Raw genomic sequence first — 27,933 nt, 5'->3', positions numbered from 1 at the left:
GAGTCAGTGGGTCAAGTACAGTGAGTTTCATTCAGTTACTTTATGTTTTTGTATTTTTTATGATTTTTTTTTCCCTAACCCTAGCAAATCAGTCGTCTATAGGGAAAAGCAAGGGAGAGAACTATTCGTCCGGAGTGAGTTAAAAAAAAAAAAAAGGTCTGCCCCCCCACACACACACACACAGCCACCTCAGATGCTCACTTCAACACAATCAGGCTGGTGTCACACACACACACTCACAGACACCAAGCTGACAGGCACACACCAGTTTCTCCCTCCCGTCCCTCAAGGACACACGAGACCTGTGCTGATGATGGCAATAGTCCCAAACTGGTCAGTTTCCCCAATACACACAGTGAGGGGAGTTCTGAATTCCGCAACCGATATCGACGGAACACATATGTTGACTGACTAACACAAAGCAAAAACTATGTAGCGAAAGAGAGAGAGAGAAAAAAAAAGAAAAAGAAAAAAAGGAGAAGAAGAAAAAGAAGAAAAAAAAAGAAGCTACAAAATTTACTACATACAGGTGGTCACCGCTGTTCCAAACACGATGATGTCGCAGAAAAGAAGCGAGGAGAATGACGACGTCACGGAATATATATATATATATATGCATATATCACTCATCATGAACACATCCACAGATGGGGAAAATCAACACTAAGTGGTAGACTTATCCCCCTTCGCCCCCTCAAGGAATGAAGCAACACTATCTCTCACTCACAAACACAACACACGCGCACACGTGTAGTAGCAGGAAAAGGACGAAGAAGAGGCGAGCAGCATCTTGTCGTCTCACAACACTTTTCAAATTGCAGTGGTGCCAATGCACAGTCCCATTCCACAAAAAAAAAAAAAGCACGAGCGTCACTGTCCAACACATGTACACCGCCGCCGACGATCAGAAAGCCGAGGAGACACTGTGGAGATGTCCAATCCCAAGTTGCGATACGTTCGTCTTTCTCGTACTCTCAACACACACACACACACACACAGAGGATGGGAAACAGCTAGAGGGAGGTCTCATTGGGAGGGGGTCGCCCACTCTCGTCTTCCAGCATGGCTAGCCTCTGCTTCATGATGCGGATCTGCAACACACACACACACACACGCCATCGTCATCACAGAAAAAGCCATGCATTGTGTACATCGTCACCACAGAAACACACACACAACATCACAGAAACAGGCACACACATCACCATGGAAACACACACACACACACACACGCCATTGTCGTCACAGAAGAAGCCATACATTGTGTACATCGTCACCACGGAAACACATACACAACATCACAGAAACACAGGCACACACATCACCATGGAAACACACACGCCATTGTCGTCACAGAAGAAGCCATACATTGTGTACATCGTCACCACGGAAACACATACACAACATCACAGAAACACAGGCACACACATCACCATGGAAACACACACACACACACATCACCGTGGAAACACACACACTCATACACACACATACGCATTACCCTTGAAACATACACACACCACCAAGGAATATGGCACTCATTGCCATGAACACACATCACCATGGAAACACACACACTCATACACATCACCGTGGAAACACACACACACACACACATACATATGTATTACCCTTGAAACATACACACACCACCAAGGAATATGGCAATCATTGCCATGAACATACACATCACCAAAGTAACACACACACTTCACCCTTGAAACAAACACACATCACCTTTGGAAACCCACACACACAAGCATGGAAACCCACACACATATCACCACGGGAAACCCACATGACCACAGAAACACACATATCACCATGAAAACACACATATATCACACATAGTCTGACATCACATTACAAGAAAAATATATCCAACTCAAAAGTACCACCAGCACACACAGCACATCTTTTTTGGCAAGTTGCCTCCCCTGCAGGGTTCTTGAAGCAGACCTTTGACTCTCTCCGGACGAAGGAATGCTCATGCATTCCTACACAAAACGTATTCGGATTCGGACGAAGGAATGGAATAGCATTCTTCGAAAGTAAAATTCCATCACGCGCTGTACACGTGATTCTGTGATTAGCCAAGCAGAGTGCGCTATTCTGGGTCACTCCACAATCGAACAGTATGATTGGTCAGCCCGGCATGTGTGGCCTGTCTCGCACACACGCTGACAAAGTCACTGACCGGTCGTCTGCTCGCGTACCAGCCTGTTAGCAAAGCGGGCTCTTCTCAGAATGTTGTGAAGCGAACAAGGCAGCGACGGCAATGTTTTAGGGTTGCTGAAGTACTTGAAATGCTACAAACTGAAGGGTCGGACACTGAAGAGGTGGATGATGACGAAGAAGAAAGCGAATTTAATGCAGAAAGTGAGCATGGGTATGGTGATTCGGGGTGAAAAATTGGCAGTATTTTCTACATATGGCAAAACTGTAAAAATAAGATGAGAAATTTAATTATTTTATATGTACTAGCTCAACACGTAATAAACCAGTTCTGAAAGTTTCATTTTCTTACACAGTATTTTGTATTTTTTGTATTTTTTTTTTTCCAAACCCTTACAAATGGGCCGTCTGTGGGGAAAAGCAAGGGAGAAAACTTGTTGTCCTGAGTGAGTTAAAAAAAAAAACAAAAAAAACAAAAAAAACCGAAGTGGAAGACAGTATTGCTGCCAGATGACCAGACAAAGTGATTACTGACCTGGGTCTCGTAGCGCTCAGACACAGACTTGAGCTGAATCTCCAGCTTCTTCAGCTTGCTCTGGTAGCGTTTCTTGGCCTTGTCAAAGGCCGTGATCAGTGCACTGCAACATCCAGCAACACAGCGTCAAAGCACAACAGCCCCACTCTTTATTCCAGTCAAAATTTTGCTCAGAAAAAAAAAAAAAAAAAAAAAAGTTTTAAAATTTCCGTTCATTACTCTCAAGCACAGACAAACGGTTGTTGACGCACCTAATCATATTCCTTTAAATCATTATGAATGGTGATTCAGTTCGACAGACAAGGGGCTTCTGTCTGAGACAACTTGCTTTCATTTGAGAAAAAAAAAAAAAGAAATACAGTGAATTTGTCCTATTTGAATTTGGGATAAATGCCCACTCACTTCTGACATGTATACATTGTACAATGCCTTATCTCCAGCACTTTTACTGTATTTTTTATTTTATCTTATTTTATTTTTTTTATCTTCTTCTCACTTCTTCCTCCAAATACACATCTTATTTCGTCAAAATCAAGCAGTTGCTATGGCCATTGTAAATCATTATGAATACAAAACACTACAGTACCAAATGCTAGTAATATTTGTACTAGTTACATAAAATACACAACATTTCCATGTCCCCCCCCCCCCCCCCCCCCCCCCCGACTTTCCTGAAATAAACTTATTTTGTCTTGTCTATCACTCTCTTGACCCAATGGGTGAATAGGAAAAGGCACTGTCAAAGTATACAGCTAATCTGGGAAAAGAACATAAGTACAAGAGATTCCCCGCCCCATTCCCCCCCCCACCCCCCCTGTCCCTCCACCCCCACCCCCTCACCTGTTGGCTCTCTTCAGGTCGTTGACAAACTCGGCCGACTGTTTGTGGCGCACTTCGGAGTTGCGGGAAATCTTCTCCAAGGTGGCCACCAGCTCCTGAACGCGGCCCTTGAGACTGCGCTCCCGGGTCAAGGCCCCTGCAAGGTCGCGGGCAAGGTCGGCAGGGTCGTGCGAAAGCAGGTCGGACGGGCTGACCGGGGGCAGGTCAGTGTCGGACACCTGAGGCGAGACACAGTGACAGGCATTGTGTGAGAGAGGGAGGATTGATTGATTCTTTTGACGGGCGCAACAGCCGAGTGGTTAAAGCGTTGGACTGTCAATCTGAGGGTCCCGGGTTCGAATTACGGTGACTGCGCCTGGTGGGTAAAGGGTGGAGATTTTTACGATCTCCCAGGTCAACATATGTGCAGACCTGCTAGTGCCTGAACCCCCTTCGTGTGTATATGCAAGCAGAAGATCAAATACGCACGTTAAAGGTCCTGTAATCCATGTCAGCGTTCGGTGGGTTATGGAAACAAGAACATACCCAGCATGCACACCCCCGAAAACGGAGTATGGCTGCCTACATGGCGGAGTAAAAATGGTCATACAAGTAAAAGCCCACTCGTGTGCATACGAGTGAACGCAGAAGAAGAAGATTGATTCTTTTACAGTGCATGTCAGTGTCGGGACACCTGAGGCAGACACAGTGACAGGCATGGTGTGAGAGGAGAGAGGGATTGATTGACTGATTCTTTTACAGCGCAGGTCAGTGTCGGTACACCTGAGGCAGACACAGTGACAGGCATTGTGAGAGAGAGGAGAGAGGGATTGATTGACTGATTGATTCTTTTACAGTGCAGGTGAGTGTCGGGACACCTGAGGCAGACACAGTGACAGGCATGGTGTGTGAGAGGGAGGATTGATTGACTGATTGATTCTTTTACAGCGCAGGTCAGTGTCGGTACACCTGAGGCAGACACAGTGACAGGCATTGTGTGAGAGAGGAGAGAGGGATTGATTGATTGATTAATTCTTTTACAGCGCAGGTCAGTGTCGGTACACCTGAGGCAGACACAGTGACAGGCATGGTGTGTGAGAGGGAGGATTGATTGACTGATTGATTCTTTTACAGCGCAGGTCAGTGTCGGGACACCTGAGGCAGACACAGTGACAGGCATGGTGTGAGAGAGGGGGGGAGATTGATTGATTGATTGATTCTTTTACAGCGCAGGTCAGTGTCGGGACACCTGAGGCAGACACAGTGACAGGCATGGCGTACGAGGGGGATTAACTGATTGACTGACTGACTCTTATACAGCGCTGCCTATCTTTGGTCAGAGACCAGACTCAAAGCTCTCTGAAATAAAATGGAGTCATTTGTGCAACAGTCTGCCTACCTGGGCAGAGCCGACCGAGAGCCGCCTTTATGCGCTCAGCATTCATTTCCTGTGTCATTCAGGCTTCAGTCACACACACACACGCACGCACACATGCGCGCGCACACCCACACACACACCTATAATTTAGATTCTGCATGATCGTTCCCCCTGTTACAACCTGCTCATAATGCCTTTCTGTGGCTGGTACATTGCTGGGAAGGAGGAAGGTGGCCAAATGGTTGAGACACTCATCATGTGAAGTGATGGCCTAGAGGTAACGCATCCGCCTAGGAAGCGAGAGAATCTGAGTGCATTGGTTCCAATCATGGCTCAGCCGCCGATATTTCCTCCCCCTCCACTACACCTTGAGTAGTGGCCTGGACGCTAGTCATTCAGATGAGACGATAAACAGAGGTCCCGTGTGCAGCATGTACTTAGCGCATGTAAAAGAACCCATGGCAACAAAAGGGTTGTTCCTGGAAAAATTCTGTAGAAAAATCCACTTCTATAGGGGGGAAAAAAACAAAACAAAACTGCATGCAGGACAAAAATACCAAAAAAAATGGGTGGCACTGTAGTGTAGCGATGCACTCTCCTTGAGGAAAGCAGCCCAAATTTCACAAAGAGAAATCTGTTGTGACAAAAAGAAATACAAATACAAAATACAAATCTGCAAGGGTGTGGGTTTGATTCCCCCCCCCACCCCCACCCCCCCAAAAAAAAAATCAAACACAGCATCTAGTCATTCGGATGAGGATAAACTGAGGTCCTGTGTGCACTTGGCACACTGAAAAAGAACCCACAGCAACAAATGCACTGTGCAGCGCCCCTATGAGTTGAGGTGGGGGGTGGGGTGGAGGAGGTGGAGGAGGAGGAGGAGGAGGAGGAGGAGGAGGAGGAGGAGGAGGAGGAGGGGGAGGAGGAGGAAGAGGAGGAGGAGAAGGAGGATAAAGAAGAAGACAGCGATTACCTGTTCACCCCCTGAGCGTTGCTGCAGCTCTGAGCGGAGGTGCTGTATGGTGACTCGGTAAGCGGACTCGGTGGACTCGTGAGCAGCCAGGCGCAGTTCCTGAGCCCTGGACTCCTTCTCCAGCAGATAGTGAGCTGCCTTCAGCTCCGCCCGCTCCTCCTGTCACAGGCACACACCACACACTGTTGTCGTTAACTCACTCGGGACGACAAGTTTTCTCTCTTGCTTTTCCCCCACAGACGGCCCATTTGTAAGGGTTTGGAAAAAAAAAATTTTTAAATACAAAATAGAGAGTAAGAAAATGAAACTTTCAGAACTGGTTTATTACGTGTTGAGCTATTAAAAAAAAAAAAAAAAAAAAAAAAAAAAAAAAAAAAAATTCTCATCTTATTTTTACAGTTTTGCCATATGTAGAAAATACTGCCAATTTTTTACCCCGAATCACCATACCCATGCTCGCTTTCTGCATTAAATTCACTTTCTTCTTTGTCATCATCCACCTCTTCAATGTACAACCCTTCAGTTTGTAGCATTTCAAGTACTTCGGCAACACTAAAACGTTGCCTTCGCTGCCTTGTTCGCTCCAAAACATTTTGAGAAGAGCCCGCTTTGCTAACAGGCTGGCACGCGAGCAGACGACCGGTCAGTGACTTTGTCAGTGTGTGTGCGAGACGGGCCACACATGGCAGGCTGGCCAATCATATCATTCGATTGTGGAGTGACCCAGAATAGTGCACTCTGCTTGGCTAATCACAAAATCACGTGTACAGCGTGTGATGGATTTTTATATTTTTTGAAAATGCTATTCCATTCCATTGTCTGAAACTGAATACATTTTATGTAGGAATGCTCATGCATTCCTTCGTCCGGAGAGAGTTTTTGTTTATGCTGTCAGTGAATGTGCCTGGATCTAATGTACTGAGGTTGCCGTTATCTTATCTTGACTACCATTCCTGCCTCAGGTATACCACATCACTGTGACTGTACGGAGGTTGCCATTGCCTTATCATTACTATTATTCTTACCTGAGGTATACAACATTATCATAATATCGAGGTTGATGTTATCTTATTTGAATTTGCATTTATAGTTCTTTTTATCACAACAGATTTCTCTGTGTGAAATTCGGGCTGCTCTCCCCAGGGAGAGCGCATCACTACACTACAGCGCCACCCATTTTTTTTGTATTTTTTCCTGAGTGAAGTTTTATTTGTTTTTCCTATCGAAGTGGACATTTCTACAGAATTTTGCCAGTAACAACCATTTTGCTGCTGTGCGGTAAGTGCATGCTGCACATGGGACCTCGGTTTATCGTCTCATCCAAATGACTAGCATCTAGACCACCACTCAAGGTCTAGTGGAGGGGGAGAAAATATCGGCAGCTGAGCCGTGATTGGAACCAGCGAGCTCAGATTCTCTCGCTTCCTAGGCGGATGCGTTACCTCTAGGCCATCACTCCACAAGCTTCCAGCTTGTATACCCTTGTGTTATAACAAGCTTCCAGCCTCAGGCATATGACATCATAATGATGGCACTAAGGTTGCTGTTATCTTATGATGACTGCCATATATATATATATATATATATATAATATATATGACATTATCATGACTGTACTGAGGTTGCGGTCATGATGACTACCATTTCTGCTTCAAGTATACGACATCATAATGATAGCATTTAGGTTGCCGAGATCTTATTATGACTACCACATACATACACACATATATATTATACATACATACATACATACATATATATATATATATATATATATATATAGAGAGAGAGAGAGAGAGAGAGAGATAAGTACATATATACATATAACATTATATACATTTATATACATATAACCTTTATCATGACTACCACTCCAACCTCTAGTTTAAAAAAAAAAAAACACAAAAAAATCCCCTCCCCTCCCGCCCACCTTCATGGCCATCAGCTCCTGCATGAGGACGGCGTTCTCCAGGTCCAGGCGTGTGGTGTCCAGGGGTCGAACCCCGGGGCCCTCCCCCCCGCACCCCCCACCGGGCCCCCCCGCCCAGAGGGGGTCGACGTGCAGCGGCTCCAGCTCCATGACGGTGGCCCGGACGGCAGCCCGCTCCCCTCGCAGCTGCAGCACGTACTCCCTCAGCCGCTGCTCCTCCCCCTTGCCGAACTCCCCCTCCCCGCCCCCGCTGTCCGTGGAGCTTGTCGTGCTGTTTTGGGGGGAGGGTGTGAGGGGTTGTGGGGGGGACATACACACACACACATTCATACATATTCACACACACACACACACACACACATTCATACATATTCATACACACACACACACACAACACGTCTTTTATTACAGTATAAATACATCAGGTTCACTCTTTTGCTGCTGTAGGCGACATAAGTCAACTGGGCAGTTCACCACACACACACACACATGGAACACATCTTTTATTACAGTATAATTACATCACGTTCACTCTTTTGCTGCTATAGGCGACATAAAAGTCAACTGGACAGTTCACCACACACACATACACACACATGGAACACATCTTTTACTACAGTATAATTACATCAGGTTCACTCTTTTGCTGCCATAGGTGACATAAGTCAACTGGACAATTCACCACACACACACACACACACCTACCCACACAGATTATGTCTTTTATTACGGTACTGATACATCAGGTTCACTCTTTTGCTGCTATAGGCGATATAAGTCAACTGGACAGTTCACCACACAGACACAGACACATTCACACACACATACACACACACCTGCCCACAAAGATCATGTCTTTTATTACGGTATTGATACATCAGGTTCACTCTTTTGCTGCTATAGGTGACATAAGTCAACTGGACAGTTCACCACACAGATACAGACACACACACAGACACATACACACACACATGGAACATGTCTTTTATCATGGTATTGATACATCAGGTCTTCCTGGGAAACTGATGCCCTTGACCGCTCTCGCTGGAGTATGCTGTGCTCTAGTGGCATAAAGACGTTTGAAAACAAGAGAACGCTGGCCATTAAGGAGAAGCGTGAGCGAAGGAAGCAGGGCTCAACTTCTGGAGACCTTTTTCCCTTGCAACACCTGTGGGAAATGCTGCGCATCCAGAATCGGCCTCTTCTCCCGTATGAGGACACACACTGACAGATAAGCCTGCCTGCCTACTCATCCGTCGGTCCGACGGGAGACTCCATCATGATACATCAGATTTACTCTTTTACCACCATCAATAACATTAGTCAACTAGACAGTTCACCACTTTAGGCAGCATTAGTCAACTAGACAAGTTTTTTTGTGGTCTTTTTGCTGCCCCATCATCATCATCATCGTCATCATCATCACCCCAGTGATGCTCATTCCGAGACCCCCATACACAGCAGCCAACCATGGGTTCGTCTAGACAGTTCAGCACCATAGGTGATGCTAATCGACTAGACAGTTCAGCACCATAGGTGACGTTAATCGACTACACAGTTCAGCACCATAGGTGATGTTAATCGACTAGACAGTTCAGCACCATAGGTGACGTTAATCGACTAGACAGTTCAGCACCACAGGTGATGTTAATCGACTAAACAGTTCAGCACCATAGGTGATGTTAATCGACTAGACAGTTCAGCACCACAGGTGACGTTAATCGACTAAACAGTTCAGCACCATAGGTGATGTTAATCGACTAGACAGTTCAGCACCACAGGTGATGTTAATCGACTAAACAGTTCAGCACCATAGGTGATGTTAATCGACTAGACAGTTCAGCACCATAGGTGACGTTAATCGACTAGACAGTTCAGCACCATAGGTGACGTTAATCGACTAGACAGTTCAGCACCATAGGTGACATTAATCAACTAGACAGTTCAGCACCATGGGCGACATTAGTTGACTAGACAGTTCACCACCATAGGTGACATTAGTTGACTAGACAGTTCACCACCATAGGTGACATTAGTTGACTAGGCAGTTCACCACCATAGGTGACGTTAGTTGACTAGACAGTTCACCACCACAGGCGACATTAGTTGACTACAGTTCACCATCATAGGTGACGTTAGTTGACTAGACAGTTCACCACCATAGGCGACATTAGTTGACTAGACAGTTCACCACCATAGGTGACATTAGTTGACTAGGCAGTTCACCACCATAGGTGACATTAGCTGACCTGGTGGTGTGGGAGAGGGAGGAGGTGAGGTCGTCCCACGGGGTGGGGCAACAGGTGAGCGTCTGGTTGCCGTGGCTGCGGTCCAGGCGGTGCAGCAGGTGGCGCGCCATGCTCTCCGCCGTGCGGCGCGCTCCGTGGGACTGCTGCAGCAGGGCCGTAACCTCCCCTTGCTCGTCCTCCCCGCTGCCAAAACCTGTTGGGAGTAGGTGGGGGATTGGGGGAATCATGGGGGCAGGGGGTGGGGGCAGCAGTATGGCCACTTGTGTCATTCATGTCCAGGCAAACTTGACTGACTGATGATGATGATGCCTGTTTATCTATCCACCATGACTAAAAAAAAAAAAGCCCAGATTATCCACCATGACAAATTTATTCACCGTGACAAACAGAATAATGATGACAATTACCCACCATGACAAACAGATTACCCACCATGACAAACAGAATAACAATGACTATTATCCACCATGACAGAGTATCCACCATAATGAACAAAGTATCCACCATGACAAACAGATTATCCTTCATGACAAACAGAATAACAATGACTATTATCCACCATGACAGAGTATCCACCATAATGAACAAAGTATCCACCATGACAAACAGAATACTCACCATGACAAAACAGAACAACAGTGACAATTATCCACCATGACAGATAATCCACCATGACACTCAGAATAACAATGACAATTAACCACCATGACAAACAGAATAATAAGACAATTATCCACCATATGAACAATTATCCACCATGACAAACAGACCATCCATGATGACAAACAGATTATCATCCATGACAAACAGAACAACAAAAAACCCAATGACAACAGTATCCACCATGACAAACAAATTATCCACAAAGACAGATAATCATTCATGACAGGATTATCCACCATGACAAACAGAATAAAACAATGACAAGATTATCCACCATGACAAACAGAACAACGACAGGATTATCAACTATGACAAAGAGATTATCAACTATGACAGATCAACCACCATAACAAAGGATCATCCAAGTGACAAAGATGACACCAGCACACCACACAAACACATGCAAACACGCACACACACATATACATCATACAAACACACACACACATACATCATACAAACACATACCACACACACCAAACAAACACATACAAACACACACACCATACAAAAACATATAAACTCACACACACAAACCACACAAACACACACACCATACAAACTCATACACACAAACACATACAAACCACACAAACAAACACACACACACACCACACATACAAACGCACACAATCACACATACACACCACACCACACATACAAACACACACTACACTACACTACACCACACCAACAAACACCCACCCACCCACACCCACACCAGCTCACAATCCAACAACAAACCAAACACACCACACACAACACTCCACACACCAAATCCACCGATTCCGGCAGCACGGCAGTTGGCCAGAAGAACCCCGATCTCCGAGTCGAGCAGACCGATGAGAGCCTGACACGCCTCCAGTGCCTGGTCCGAGTAGCTGAGAGCCAAGGTCAAGGCCGTAGCATTGGACTCGTACTTGCCAACCAGTGAGCTGAGGCGCTCTGCGTGAGCCTGTGACAGGAATAGTAGGAGTCTTTTTTGAGTGTGGATGTGTGTGTGTGTGTGTGTGTGCGTGTGAGTCAGTGAGCGATTCAATGAGCGAGCAAGTGAGTGTGTGTGTGAGTGTGTTGTGAGTGATTATATCAGTATCCACATCAATCAACAGACCCTATATATAAGTATCTGTATCAATCAACAAGTACTATTCAAATATCAATTAAGAAGTGCTATATACGTATCCAAATTGATCCATACACTCTCTACATATACATCAACATACATCCATATCAATCAACAGGCACTATACAAGTATCAATCAACAGGCATGAGGTAAGTATCCATATCAATCATCAGGTGCTATATAAGTATTAACAGGTGCATAAGTATCAATCAACAGGTGCTATATAAGTATCAACAGGTGCATAAGTATCAATCAACAGGTGCTATATAAGTATCAACAGGTGCATAAGTATCAATCAACAGGTGCTATATAAGTATCAACAGGCACATAAGTATCAATCAACAGGTGCTATATAAGTATCAACAGGTGCATAAGTATCAATCAACAGGTGCTATGTAAGTATCAACAGGCGCATAAGTATCAATCAACAGCTGCTATATAAGTATCAACAGGAGCATAAGTATCAATCATCAGGTACTATATAAGTATTAACAGGCACATAAGTATCAATCAACAGGTGCTATATAAGTATCAACAGGCGCATAAGTATCAATCAATAGGTGCTATATAAGTATCTGTTCCAATCAACAGACCCCACATCAATCAACAGTTGGTATATATTGACGGGCGCAATAGCCGAGTGGCTAAAGTGCTGGACTTTCAATCTGAGGGTCTCGGGTTCGAATCTCGGTGGCGCCTGGTGGGTAAAGGGTGGAGATTTTTCCCATCTCCCAGGTCAACATATGTGCAGACCTGCCAGTGCCTGAACCCCCCTTTGTGTGTATACGCACGCAGAAGATCAAATACGCACACTAAAGATCCTGTAATCCATGTCAGCATTCGGTGGGTTATGGAAACAAGAACATACTCAACATGCACACTCCCAAAATCGGAATATGGCTGCCTACATGGCGGGGCAAATAAACAAAACGGTCATACACATAAAATGTTAAAGGTTACTTGTTTGTCTGAGTGTGTAGTAGTGCGTGCCTGAAATCAGACTGAATGACACAGGAAACGAATGATGAGCGCCCAAATGGCAGGCGTCAGTCACTTCTACCCAGGTAGGCAGCCTGTTGTGTAAAGGACCCTGTGTTTGTAAAGCGCTTAGAGCTTGGTCTCCGACCGAGGATAGGCGCTATATAAAGTATCCCTATCAATCAATAAAGCACCGAAACCCACCAAACTCACCCTCCCACCCGCCCACCCACCCACCATATCAACCAAACCAACCTTGGACTCGGAGAGGGTGAGGGCCAGCGTGTCGTTCTGGGCGCGCAGGTGGTCAGCCCGGCTCTGAACCCGGTCAAGCTCCAGCCGGTACTCCACCAGGCGGGGGTCCAGGTCAGAGGCCGAGGGGTCAGAGTTGAGGGTGTGGGCCAGCTCCTGGGCGCTGGAGCTCACCTGGAAGCTCTGCACCAGGTGCTCCGCCGTCTGGGTGGTGGGCAGCTGCCCGCAACAATCAAGTCAACCGTGCCGCGTCAGCTGCGCGCTATGATTCTTCTAATTCTACTTCTTTCTTTCTTTGCCGTCATTCGGATGAGACGGTGAACTATGGTCCCGTGTGCAGCACAGACCAGGCGCACTGAAAGAGACTCACCGTAGGTCAGGTGCACTGTATTCTTCTTCTTCTATTTCTTTCTTTGTTCGTCGTCATTCGGATGAGACGATGAACTAAGGTCCAGTGCGCAGCATAGACCAGGCGCACTGAAAGAGACTAAGTGTGGGTCAGGTGCACTGTATTCTCCTTCTTCTATTTCTTTCTTTGTTCGCCGTCATTCGGATGAGATGATGAACTAATGTCCCGTGTGCAGCACAGACCAGGCACACTGAAAGAGACTCAAGTGTGGGTCAGGTGCACTGTATTCTTCTTCTTCTATTTCTTTATTTGTTCGTCGTCATTCGGATCAGATGGTGAACTAAGGTCCCGTGTGCAGCATAGACCAGGCGCACTGAAAGAGACTCAACCGTAGGTCGGGTGCACTGTATTCTTCTTTTTTCTACTTCATTCTTTGTTCGTCGTCATTCGGATTAGACGGTGAACTATGGTCCCGTGCGCACTGAAAGAGACTTAACCGTAGGTCAGGTGCACTGTATTCTTCTTTTTTCTACTTCATTCTTTGTTCGTCGTCATTCAGATTAGACAGTGGACTAAGGTCCCGTGTGCAGCATATACCAGGCGCACTGAAAGAGACTCAACCGTAGGTCGGGTGCACTGTATTCTTCTTCTTTTTTCTACTTCTTTCTTTGTTCGTCGTCATTCGGATGAGACGATGAACTATGGTCCCGTGTGCAGCATAGACCTGGCACACTGAAAGAAACTCAACCGTAGGTCGGGTGCGCTGTATTCTTCTTCTTTTTTCTACTTCTTTCTTTGTTCACCGTCATTCGGATGAGACAATGAACTATGGTCCCGTGTACAGCATAGACCAGGCACACTGAAAGAGACTCAAGTGTGGGTCAGGTGCACTGTATTCTTCTTCTTCTTCTATTTCTTTATTTGTTCGTCGTCATTCGGATCAGACGGTGAACTATGGTCCCATGTGCAGCACACAGTTGGCACACTGAAAAAGACTCCACGGCACCAAAAGGGTTGCACTTCTGATAAACTTCTGCAGAAGAGATCCCATATATACACATACCCCCGGAAACGGAGTATGGCTGCCTATATGGCGGGGTAAAAACGGTTATATACATAAAAGCCCACTCTTGTACATATGAGTGAACGTGAAAGTTGCAGCCTACAAACGAAGAAGAAGAGAAGATATAAATACAAACATACACATACACACACACACACACACACATATATATATATATATATATATACACACACACACACACACACACACAGATAGAGACAGACAGACAGAGAGAAAGAGAGACACACAGAGAGAGAGAGAGAGAGAGAGAGAGAGAGAGAAATGCATACACTCAGGGAGTGACTAAGAACATTGGGCTACGGTGCTGGTCAGGCGTCTGCCCAGCAGACATGGTATAGCGTATACTGATTTTTTTTCCCCGAACACAGTGAAGCCTCCTTGAGAAACTGAAAGTGAAAACTGAAGCTGTTCATGGACTGCGACTCCCACGTTCACTTCTATACACTCTACAAGTGGAGGAACCCACAGAGCAACACCACTGGCACACAGGCAGCAAGGATGATGGGCAGAAAAAAAAATAACAACAAAATCCCAACAACATCATGCACATACACAAACTACTAACACATATACACAAACTACTAACACATACACACAAACTACTAACACATATACACACAAACTACTAACACATACACACACACACATACACATACAAACTACTAACATGTACACACAAAACTACTATAACACATACACACAAACTACCAACACATACACACAAACTACTAACACACACACACACAAACTACTAACACACACATACACACACAAACTACTAACACATACATACACACAAACTACTAACACATACATACACACAAACTACTAACACATACACACAAACTACTAACACATACACACACAAACTACTAACACACACACACACACAAACTACTAACAAACACATACACACACAAACTACTAACACATACACACAAAGTACTAACATGAAACTACTAACACATACATACACAAACTACTAACACAAACTACTAACACACACACACACAAACTACTAACACACACATATACACACAAACTACTAACACACACACAAAACTACTAACACGCACACATACACACAAACTACTAACACATACACACAAACTACTATAACACACACACACAAACTACTAACACATACACACACACAAACTACAAACACATACAAACACAAACTACACACACATTCACACAAACTATCAACACATACACACACACAAACTACTAACACATACACACACAAACAACGAACACACACACACACACACAAACTACTAACGCCCACACACCCACCCAATCAACACAAACAACGCACTCACCCCCAGCGAGCTGACCTCCGCCCCCAGCGCCTGTCTGTCGCCCGTCAGCGTGCGCAGTTTTTTCAGTTCCGCCACCTTGGCCACAGGGAAGGCTTCCGTGCCAGACCCCCTGCAATGGAACCATGCCGCATGAGTTTCCCCGAGTTCGATCCCTGTCACACCTGGTGGATTATGGGTAGAAAAGGAAATTTTTTTTCCCCCCACCTAAAGTTGCGTTTATCTAACATACTTACTGTGACCCACTAGTGCAGACTCCGGCAGAGAGTCTGATTCCTGTCCTGTGCAAACTACCACTACCCGCCGATGCGGAGAAAAAGAAAGTTGCTACGGACGATAACCTTCCGGAAGTAGGTTACCTCCCCTGACATGATTCCTCTTTTGACAAATTCCCACCCACTCCTGCTCCCTCAGTCTGTCCATCCCAGAGTGGAGACCGACACCATGTCTGCCTCCCAGACACTGTCAACACAGGACACACACCTGTCTCCCAGCCACTGTCAACACAAGACACACACCTGTCTCCCAGCCACTGTCAACACAGGACACACCTGTCTGCCAGCCACTGTCAACACAGGACACACACCTGTCTCCCAGCCACTGTCAACACAGGACACACACCTGTCTCCAGCCACTGTCAACACAGGACACACACCTGTCTCCCAGCCATTGTCAACACAGGACACACACCTGTCTCCCAGCCACTGTCAACACAGGACACACACCTGTCTCCCAGCCACTGTCAACACAGGACACCTGTCTCCAGCCACTGTCAACACAGGACACACACCTGTCAACACAGGACACACACCTGTCAACACAGGACACACACCTGTCTCCCAGCCACTGTCAACACAGGACACACACCTGTCTCCTAACCACTGTCAACACAGGACACACACCTGTCTCCCAGCCACTGTCAACACAGGACACACACCTGTCTCCAGGACACAGGACACACACCTGTCTCCCAGCCATCGTCAACACCTACCTGTCAGGGGAGAGGCAGGCCGACTGGGATCTGTTGTGGGGGAAGGTCGGGGTGCGCACAGGACTGGAGGGAGGGATGTTCCCCATGTTGGCTCCGTTCTCCAACTCCCACACCTGTAACACACACACACATATGTACACACACACACAGAGCAATGACAGTTTCAGTTTTCGGTTTCTCAAGGAGGCAGCACTGCACTCAAGACAAATCCATATATTGAGTGAATCGGAATGAGAATCAGAATCAATTTCAATGTCAATTAAACCTGAATAAGGTTCACTGAACACCACTGAAGTGACTCAGCAGCAGTGCAGGGTCTTTCTCTGGTGTGTGGCCTCCTGGCGACCTAACATCGATGGTTCCCTGTGGACTGCCGACGCTGGAACTGCGACGGACGAACCCGGGTGTGGCTGTGTGTGGGGGAATCTAAATGAGTGGCGTGGGAGTAATGCCACTGAAATGGTGCAGATGATGGGGCAGAAAAAAAAACAAAAAAACAAAACCAAAAAAAACAAAAAACAAAAAAACCTGAATAAGGTTTATAAGACACGTTTGCAAAGTTATATGAAACCATGCACAAAAAAGCAAAACAAAACAGATCATAAATACTGAACAAGAGATTGAATCACTCCTGCACGCAATGGCGTTTTTGGCAGCAGTTACGGACAAATTTGCAAAACAGTCCCACAAGTTTGTCTTCCAGTATCAGCTGACTGGGTTTAATAATATTTGGAAGGTATTTTTGAATTTTTTGTATGAATTTTATTCTAATTTCTTTGTATAATTCACAGTCAATCTAAGAAATGATATTCATCCTCTATTGTTTGACATTGTAAACATAGTCTCCTTTCTTTTGGGATGTTGAAATATCTGCCTTTTTCTATTGCTAAATCATGGCAGGAAATTCTTAATCTGCTCAATGATTGTTTTTGATTATACTTAAGATATCCTTCAAGCAAATAAGTTTGGGTTGTGTATTCATGAGTAATTTTATCATAAAATAGTAGTTTTTATTTATTTTCAGATTTGTTTCTCTTCCAGAATAAAACATATCCATGTTCTAGTTTATCCATTATAACGTGGCTAAGTCTATGAATAATGAATGTTGACGGATTATTCCAAACGTGTCTTAAACCAAGATTCTGTAATATATGATATATTTGAGATCTGTGAAACTGCATGTTTGGTGCATATCTGTTATGCATGTGTGGGTGTATGTGTGAATGTGTGTCTTCATGTTTTACATTTATTTGCTTATTTATCATCATTGTTGTCTTATTCATTAATTAATTAATTTATTATTATTGTTATCATTTTATTATTATTATTATTACTACCTTTTTTATATTATAATTATTATTTATTTATTTATTTATGTAAGCTTGTCTATTATTTATTCACATTTTTTTTCTTTTCTTTTTTCTTTTTTTTTTCTCAAGGCCTGACTAAGCGCGTTGGGTTACGCTGCTGGTCAGGCATCTGCTTGGCAGATGTGGTGTAGCGTATATGGATTTGTCCGAATGCAGTGACGCCTCCTTGAGCTACTGAAACTGAAACTGAAATCTGTAATATAATTTCAATGAAATGCGTGCATACATATGTGTGCATCTATCAGAGTGGACCTCTACAGAATTTTTGCTGGAGGACAACCTTTCTGTTGCAATGGGATCTTTTTCAGTGCGCCAAGTGCGCGCTGCTCATGGGACCTCTGTTTGTCATCTCATCCGAATGACTAGATGCTCACTTTGATTCTCCTCAAGGGACCTCAGTTTGTCATCTCATCCGAATGACTAAACACTAGACGCTCAGTTTGATTCTCCTCAAGGGACCTCAGTTTGTCATCTCATCCGAATGACTAGACGCTCACTTTGATTTTCCTCATGGGACCTCAGTTTGTCATCTCATACGAATGACTAGACGCTCACTTTGATTCTCCTCATGGGACCTCAGTTTGTCATCTCATCTGAATGACTAAACACTAGACGCTCAGTTTGATTTTCCTCACAGGACCTCAATTTGTCATCTCATCCCAATGACTAAACAATAGACGCTCAGTTTGATTTTCCTCATGAGATCTCAGTTTGTCATCTCATCCGAATGACTAAACACTAGACGCTCAGTTTGATTTTCCTCACGGGACCTCAATTTGTCATCTCATCCCAATGACTAGACAGTAGACGCTCAGTTTGATTTTCCTCAATGGACCTCAGTTTGTCATCTCATCTCAATGACTAGACGCTCAGTTTGATTTTCCTCAATGGACCTCTGTTTGTCATCTCATCCGAATGACTAGATGCTCACTTTGATTTTCCTGGTCAAACTTGGGAGAAAGGGCGAGAGCGGGATTCGAACACGGACCTCATGCACACTGTATGGGCAGGTAAAGCATCTCAACCATTCTGACACCTTTCATCTCACATAGCATATGTGACAGCAAAAACTGTGTAAAGATGGTTGTGCATTGCACACACACGCACGCACACATGCATGCACTCACACACACACCACTCTTCACATGTTCACACAGAAATGACACACACCACTCTTCACATGTACACACAGAAATGACACACACCACTCTTCACATGTACACACAGAAATGACACACACCACTCTTCACATGTACACACAGAAATGACACACACCACTCTTCACATGTACACACAGAAATGACACACACACACACCACTCTTCACATGTACACACAGAAATGACACACACACACACCACTCTTCACATGTACACACAGAAATGACACACACACACACCACTCTTCACATGTACACACACACACACACCACTCTTCACATGTACACACAGAAATGACACACGCCACTCTTCACATGTACACACAGAAATGACACACACACACCACTCTTCACATGTACACACAGAAATGACACACACACACTCTCTCTCTCTCTCTCTCACCACTCTTCACATGTACACACAGAAATGACACACACACACCACTCTTCACATGTACACACACACACACACCACTCTTCACATGTACACACACACACACACTCTCTTCACATGTACACACAGAAATGACACACGCCACTCTTCACATGTACACACAGAAATCACAGACACACACACACACACACACATCATCAAAGTTCTACAGATGTGTGACTGTCATTGGAACATTTTACTTGGTTGTCTATCCTTTACAGAGATATAGATACTGATAATTATTTTCTTGGGTTTTTTTTTTTCTTTTCTGTTCAATATCTCAGGCTCTCGGACAAGAGTTATCTTTTCCTGCAGCAGAATGCAAATGGCTAAGTGATACAGCAAGACCCTTTTAGCTTACCATGTTTCACGGAGTTTGTGGGGGGCTTTTTGTTGTTGTTGTTGTTGTTGTTGCAGCAAAGTGAGAGCTGTTGTTTACATGTCGGTGTGTTTGTGTGTGTGTGTGTGTGGGGGGGGGGGGAAGGTTGGTTGGCATTGCGAACCCATGCATGTGAACACGGTATAAGATGAAACACACATCAAAAGCAGCAGCAAATGACTGTGTTTCGTGAAGCGCTTAGAGCCTGGTCTCAGACCAAGGATAGGTGGCATACAACAAGTATCCATATCAATGTGACCGAAGACAGGCACCACATTACCGTAAAGTTTGGTCTATAAGCCGCGACTTTTTACCCCAGCTTCAACCTCTGCGGCTTGTACAATGATGCGGCTTATCTGAGGATTTCAACGAGCTGCCCTGATTTCTGTCCATGAATTTTTGGATGAGCTTCAGGATAGTGTGCTAACTGTTCACGTTTTATAAATCAAATCCGCACACATTCAAGCCTTCAGATCAGCATTCAGTTCTACTCTCCAGCGTACACCCTCATCATACCGAAAATGCGACGTAATGCCTATGATGCAGCCTTCAAATTGAAAGCGATCGACCTAGCAGACTACAGTGCAAGTGGCAAACCTGCAACGACCTCCACCTTGCGTTCATGTTCATGAAGTGAAAGCGAGGCTGAAGTCAGTTACAAGATGGCGGAGGAAGCTGTGCTGGCTCTCTTCAACTCAGACACTGAAGTCGAAGATTTCAGTGGATTCAGTGAGCAGGATGACGTTGAATAAATGTGAATATCCCTAAATTATGGATCTTATTTTTGTTGTGTTTACTTTTTATTTTTTTGTGGCACTAGCAGTATTTTCGCTTGCTTTTCTTTGTGTTGTTCCCGCTTGTGTTTATTTCATAACCTACGGTATTGACAGCTTTTCTGTAGTATCAGTATGTGTTCCGGTACCGGTAAGAAGTGCGGCTTATAAGCCAGTGCGGCTTATGTATGTATGAAGTTCAATTTTTTTTTCAAAATTTAGTGGATGCGGCTTATATACCAGTGCGCTCAATAGACCAAACTTTATGGTAGTATCTATTTTGTATTTATCAGTTCTTCTTCTTCTTCTGCGTTCACTCACATGCACACAAGTGGGCTTTTACGTGTATGACCGTTTTTACCCGCCATGTAGGCAGTCATACTCCGTTTTCGGGGGGGTGCATGCTGGGTATGTTCTTGCTTCCATAACCCACCAAACGCTGACGTGGATTACAGGATCTTTAACGTGCGTATTTGATCTTCTGCTTGCATATATACACGCGAAGAGGGTTCAGGCACTAAGCAGGTCTGCACATATATATATTGACCTGGGAGATCGTAAAAATCTCCACCACCCTTTACGCACCAGGCGCCGTCACCGTGATTTGAACCCGGGACCCTCAGATTGACAGTCCGACGCTTTAACCACTCGGCCTACTGCGCCCGTCATGTTTATCAGCTGATTACTGACCCGGCTCTGAAGCATGTCTTTCTCCGCCTGAACGCTCAGCAGCTGGGTTCGAAGCTGCGACAGCTCCGCCTCCCGCTGACCCAGCACGTCGCTGCCCCCCTGCGGACCGCCGGGCCCAGAGTGCCCGCACCTCAGCGGGGACATGGCCTGGCGCGGGGGAGGGGTCGGGGGCTCTGATTCCTCCTCCTCCTCGTCGTACTCCTCGTCCTCCTCTTTTGGGGTCTGCGGGGGGGAAAAAGTGGGAGGGTTAAAACATCATGAGCGATTACAGTGATTTTTTTTAGGTGTTTTTAATTTTATTTTGTTTTATTTTTTTTATCTTTAATAATTTTTTAACAAAATACAAACATACGAAACAAACCAAGCAAAAAGAAACATACAATTCAGAGAACATACAAAACATAAAGAAACATACAAATCAGAGAAGAACAAAACATACAAAACAAACCAAACAAAAAGAAACATACAAATCAGAGAACATACAAAACAAACCAAACATAAAGAAACATACAAATCAGAGAACAACAAAACATACAAAACAAACCAAACATAAAGAAACATACAAATCAGAGAAGAACAAAACATACAAAACAAACCAAACATAAAGAAACATACAAATCAGAGAAGAACAAGACATACAAAACAAACCAAACATAAAGAAACATACAAATCAGAGAAGAACAAAACATACAAAACAAACCAAACATAAAGAAACATACAAATCATAGAAGAACAAACAAACAAACAAACAAATCACGCAGCATCAACAAATATGGTTCACAATAATTGCACATAAATTGCAAGCCTGTCACCCCCCCCCCCCGCCCCCCCACCCCAACCTGTCCCTGTGTTTGCAAAGTACTTCAAGCTTGGTCTCTAACCAAAGAGAGCAACTACATGACTAAATCATCATCATTATTATTAACTCACTCCGGATGATGGAACACTATAGCGGTTTTGACAATTAAAAAATTTTTTTCCTCCACATTTTCCTCATGGGGTAGCATAAGAATTGTAGCTACACCGGGCATTGCGAACGTGTCAAGGGTCGAATGGAAAGTTTCTTCATGAGATTCCGTAACAACGCACTCCGCAGCGAGCCAGGGAGTTCAGGACCCCACACGACAAGCTAATCTGCATATGTATCGAAAATGGCGTTGCAGGCGATACAAGTGGAAATTTTTTGAGCAAACCAGATCACGACAGCAGCTTTTACCGCTGCTGAAGTCATTGAAATGCTTCAAACTGAAGGTTTCGACATCGACGAGGATGAAGAAGACGTTGAATAAACTATCTGTAGTGAAGAGCGCTACCAGCAAGTAGGCACTGATAGTGATTCAGCTTCTGAGAGCAGTGAAGAGAGAGTGGGGTGGGCGTTCACACAACATGAGGAGAGGGGTCAGTGGGTCAGGTACAGTGAGTTTCATTCAGTTACTTTATATTTTGTATTTTTTGTGATTTTTTTTCCTAACCCTAACAAATGTGGAGTGATGGCCTAGAGGTAATGCGTCCGCCTAGGAAGCGAGAGAATCTGAGCGCGTTGGTTCGAATCACGGCACAGCCCCCGAAATTTTCTCCCCCTCCACTAGACCTTGAGTGGTGGTCTGGACGCTAGTCATTCGGATGAGACGATAAACCGAGGTCCCACGTGCAGCATGCACTTAGCGCACGTAAAAGAACCCACGGCAACAAAAGGATTGTTCCTGGCAAAATTCTGTAGAAAAATCCACTTCGATAGGAAAATCAAATAAAACTGCACGCAAGAAAAAAAAAAAGAAAAAAAAAAAAGGGTGGCGCTGTAGTGTAGCGACGCGCTCTCCCTGGGGAGAGCAGCCCGAATTTCACACAGAGAAATCTGTTGTGATAAAAAGAAATACAAACACAAATAAAAAAGGGTCGTCTGTAGGGAAAAGCAAGGGAGAGGACTAGTCATCTGGAGTGAGTTAACTCATTCTACCCCACAGCTACATGCCTCCTACAACTCCCCAGGACCTGCACGACATGAGACCACTGCAGAAAAACCAGGGCGGTTCACTAAAACAGCATGTGGAGTGATGGCCTTGAGGTAACGCGTCCGCCTAGGAAGCGAGAGAATCTGAGCGCGCAGGTTCAAATCACGGCTCAGCCGCCGATATTTTCTCCCCCTCCACTAGACCTTGAGTGGTGGTCTGGACGATAGTCATTCGGATGAGACGATAAACCGAGGTCCTGTGTGCAGCATGCACTTAGCGCATGTAAAAGAACCCACGGCAACAAAAGGATTGTTCCTGGCAAAATTCTGTAGAAAAATCCACTTCGATAAGAAAATCAAATAAAACTGCACGCAGGAAAAAAAAAAAAAAAAAAAAAAAAAGTGGCGCTGTAGTGTAGTGACGTACTCCCCCTGGGGAGAGCAGACCGAATTTCACACAGAGAAATCTGTTGTGATAAAAAGAAATACAAATAAAAATACAAAAATCGATAGAGAACTGTTGATTTCATCGGTACAAACAAAGCTTCGTTTTCATGCTTCCAGAATCTGTAAACAGGTTCAGTTTAGAATGCAAAAATGTATCAAGCAAGAATGAACGAAATTAGAATAGTGTGACGGGCGCAATAGCCGAGTGGTTAAAGCGTTGGACTTTCAGCCTGAGGGTCCCGGGTTCGAATCTCGGTGACGGCGCCTGGTGGGTAAAGGGTGGAGATTTTTACGATCTCCCAGGTCAACATATGTGCAGACCTGCTTAGTGCCTGAACCCCCTTCGTGTGTAAACGCATGCAGAAGATCTAATACGCACGTTAAAGATCCTGTAATCCATGTCAGCGTTCGGTGGGTTATGGAAACAAGAACATACCCAGTATGCACACCCCCGAAAACGGAGTATGGCTGCCTACATGGCGGGGTAAAAACGGTCATACATGTAAAAGCCCACTCGTGTGCATACGAGTGAACATGGGAGTTGCAGCCCACGAACGCAGAAGAAGAAGAAGGAGAAGAAGAATAGTGTGTTGGTACGAGAATACTCGTACCTGGTCCACAGGGGAAGTACCCACGGTATGAGTTATTTTGTATCTGGACAAGAATGAGTTAATCACGTATCAATAATAACAACAATACTTGTACACCACACAATCAAACACCAGCCAAAGTCACATGGGGTGACACACACACACACACACACACAGGGTGACGACGTTACCTTGGTGACGGGGGGCTCAGGGGAGGTAATCTCCTTCTCCGGGGAGCGGCGGTGGTGGTGGTGGTGGTGGGAGAGCTGGGAGGCGAGGGGGGAGTGCTTGGCCATGGCGCTCTCCATCTCCGTCACCACCCGCGTCAACTCCAACGTCAGCTCCTTCCCCATCTCTGGAATCACCAGGTTTGAAAGACATAAATACAGGTACACACACACACACAAGGTACATATGCACAGACAAAGATATACATGAATAGACACAGGAACACCACATACACACACACACACACATACAGAGACAAACGCAACCACAAGCACACACAACCACATACATACATAGACACGCAGACACCAAACACACACAGACATGGATACACGAACACAGACATACATTGCACACAGACACAGAGACACACAGAGAAATACACACAGACAGACATATATAGACAGAATCACACAGACATGTACTTGATCTAGACTAACTAGTTCTCCCCTTATTCAGACAAACCAGTACTTACCTTAACCTAGACTCACTAGTTCTCCCCTTATTTCAGACAAACTAGTACTTACCTTAACCTAGACTAACTAGTTCTCCCCTTATTCAGACAAACTAGTACTTACCTTAACCTAGACTCACTAGTTCTCCCCTTATTCAGACAAACTAGTACTTACCTTAACCTAGACTCACTAGTTCTCCCCTTATTTCAGACAAACTAGTACTTACCTTAACCTAGACTCACAAGTTCTCCCCTTATTCAGACAAACTAGTACTTACCTTAACCTAGACTAACTAGTTCTCCCCTTATTCAGACAAACTAGTACTTACCTTAACCTAGAGTCACTAGTTCTCCCCTTATTCAGACAAACTAGTACTTACCTTAACTCACTCAGTACGGCCAGTCCTCTCTTCTCCTCTACACAGACCTATCGGATGTCCAGTGGGTGTCTGAATGACCTAACCTTTAGCTTCCGTCGTCAGAATTGTGGTATTCGCGTCTTCAGTATAAGAGCCTTCCGCTTGCAATATTTTGATGATGGTAATTGGGGTGAAACGCTGTTAACGTCGTCTCTTTCGCCATTCGTATGGAGAGAGTTAACTTAGACTCCCTAGTTCTTACCTGGATTATCTAGCACTTACCACAATCAAGACTAATTAGTTCTTACCAAGACTGGCTTGTGCTTACCTTAACCTAGACTAACCAGCACTGAACCGGACTAGACGATAACCACCTTAAAACCTAGACTAATTAGTTGATATCCAGACTAGCTAGTACGTATTTACTTTGACCAAGGCTTTCTTATCTGGACTAGCTGTTACTCAACTTTGACTAACGAGCACTTAACGAGTACTACCGGGGCTGATCTACCTTCTCTGGAAGACATATATTATAAGCGGCTACTCAAAAAAGCAAAATCAATCAGCCAGGACGAATCACATCCAGCTTTTGGGTTTTTCAAGATGCTCCCTCCCCTCTGGTCGACGGTACAGAAGTATAAGGATGAAAACCAATCGCTTCGCCAATAGCTTTTCCCCCAAAGCAGTCAATGCCCTGTCTCTCGAACAAATCTAGTGTGATAAATAGAACTGTGCAACCAACAACCATCTACCCGAGTATCTAGTCATCAGCCCCCATCCATATGTAATATGCAGCTTCTGTTCAAACGAGTGTGTGTGTGTGTGTGCAGTGCATGCATGTGTGAGTATGCACAAGCTTTTATACTGATCTGCACTTGTATGCATCTTATTTCTACTGTATCTGTGTTTGTGTATGATTTTCGATTTTTGTTCGTATCTTGTTATGTACTATCCCCACCAATATTCCTTGTGACCCCGGTACACTTGGTAATAAAGACATATTCTATTCTATTCTGTTCTATTCTCCAGGCTAGCTATTACTTACCTCAACCCAGACTAAGGAGGTCCAGGACAGGATCAGGTAGTACTTCTCCGCAGGACCTACTTATCTTTCTGACCTTTATCACTGTTTACACTCCCACAAGAAATCTCCGCTCATCCATGCTTGGGGTGAGTCCTGTCAATGTCTTCAGTGTTGGCAGATTCATGGGTGGGGGGGGGGCTGTTGTTTGAGGGACATGGTGGCGGTCTCCACTCTGGGAGGGACGCGACTAAGCCATTATTGTCGTTAGTAGGGGGCTAAGTAGGTGGTGTCCTAAGTACGTTAAATCAGAACAGGCACCACTGGATACCACCGAAGTGACTCAGCAGCAGTGCAGGGTCTCTTCCGGTGTGTGGCCTCCTGGCGACCTGGCTAACACTGATGGTACCCTGCGGACTGCCGACCCTGGAACTGTGACGGACGAACCCGGGTGTGGCCGTGTATGGGGGAATCTAAATGAGTGGTGTTGGAGTAGTGCCACTGAAATGGTGCAGATGATGGGGCAGCATAAAAAAGAAGAAAAAAAAAAGAAGAAAGAAATCTCCGCTCTTCCTCTGACTGTTACCTTTTGAAACTCCCTCATGTCAATACAAGAACCTATGGTGAACGTTCTTTCTTCTTTGCTGCTCCTCACATCTGGAACAACCTTCCTCATCATATCCGTGCATCTGAATCTATATCTGCTTTTCGCTCATCACTAAAGGCTCATCTTTTTAAAACCTATCTATAAGTACTCTCAGCTTCCTTTTCTCCAGCACCACCCATGTCAGCTCACTCTGGATGTATGCAGAGTGGGAAAGGGAGAGTGTGAGTTGGGGGGGGGGGAGGTGGGGAAGGGTTTTTGAGAAAAGAGTGGTCATGAATGTTTTATGTCACTTGTAATATTTTTGACTCACTTGTGTAAACAAAGTGTGTCTATGTTTTAACCTGGTGTTCGGTTGTCTGTGTGTGTGTGTGTGTGTGTGTGTGTGTGTGTGTCCGTGTGTCTGTGTGTCCGTGGTAAACTTTAACATTGACATTTTCTCTGCAAATACTTTGTCAGTTGACACCAAATTTGGCATAAAAATAGGAAAAATTCAGTTCTTTCCAGCCATCTTGTTTAAAACAATATTGCACCTCTGGGATGGGCACAAAAAATTTAAAAAAAGAAGCCTAATTATATGCAAACTGCATTTACTGTTATATTTTTTGTATTCTCTAAACTTGGCACTTTGACCTCTTCTTCTGACACAACAAC

The 27,933-nt window shown here is 44.7% G+C and overlaps 1 protein-coding gene across 2 annotated transcripts in view; it reads right to left on the bottom strand.

Moving 5' to 3' along the window:
• Positions 1-245: 245 nt before the first annotated feature.
• LOC143277864 (colorectal mutant cancer protein-like) overlaps positions 246-27,933 on the bottom strand; it is a 124,175-nt gene continuing 96,487 nt past the window's right edge. For both annotated transcript variants that reach the window (XM_076582804.1, XM_076582805.1), the window contains 12 exons: positions 24,805-24,968; positions 21,626-21,847; positions 16,823-16,935; positions 15,835-15,943; positions 13,080-13,295; positions 11,497-11,677; positions 10,060-10,252; positions 7,811-8,081; positions 5,881-6,039; positions 3,551-3,768; positions 2,711-2,813; positions 246-1,091 (listed from right to left, as the gene is read on the bottom strand). In XM_076582804.1, the coding sequence (XP_076438919.1) occupies positions 1,014-1,091; positions 2,711-2,813; positions 3,551-3,768; positions 5,881-6,039; positions 7,811-8,081; positions 10,060-10,252; positions 11,497-11,677; positions 13,080-13,295; positions 15,835-15,943; positions 16,823-16,935; positions 21,626-21,847; positions 24,805-24,968 (2,027 nt within the window). In that variant the 3' untranslated portion in view covers positions 246-1,013. The remainder of the gene's footprint in view (positions 1,092-2,710; positions 2,814-3,550; positions 3,769-5,880; positions 6,040-7,810; positions 8,082-10,059; positions 10,253-11,496; positions 11,678-13,079; positions 13,296-15,834; positions 15,944-16,822; positions 16,936-21,625; positions 21,848-24,804; positions 24,969-27,933) is intronic.

The sequence above is a fragment of the Babylonia areolata genome, chromosome 35 (assembly GCF_041734735.1).
Source record: "Babylonia areolata isolate BAREFJ2019XMU chromosome 35, ASM4173473v1, whole genome shotgun sequence".
NCBI classification, from domain to species: Eukaryota; Metazoa; Mollusca; class Gastropoda; order Neogastropoda; family Buccinidae; genus Babylonia; species Babylonia areolata.
Note: the sequence above shows the minus strand (reverse complement) of the source record. Positions and strands in the feature narration are given on the sequence as shown.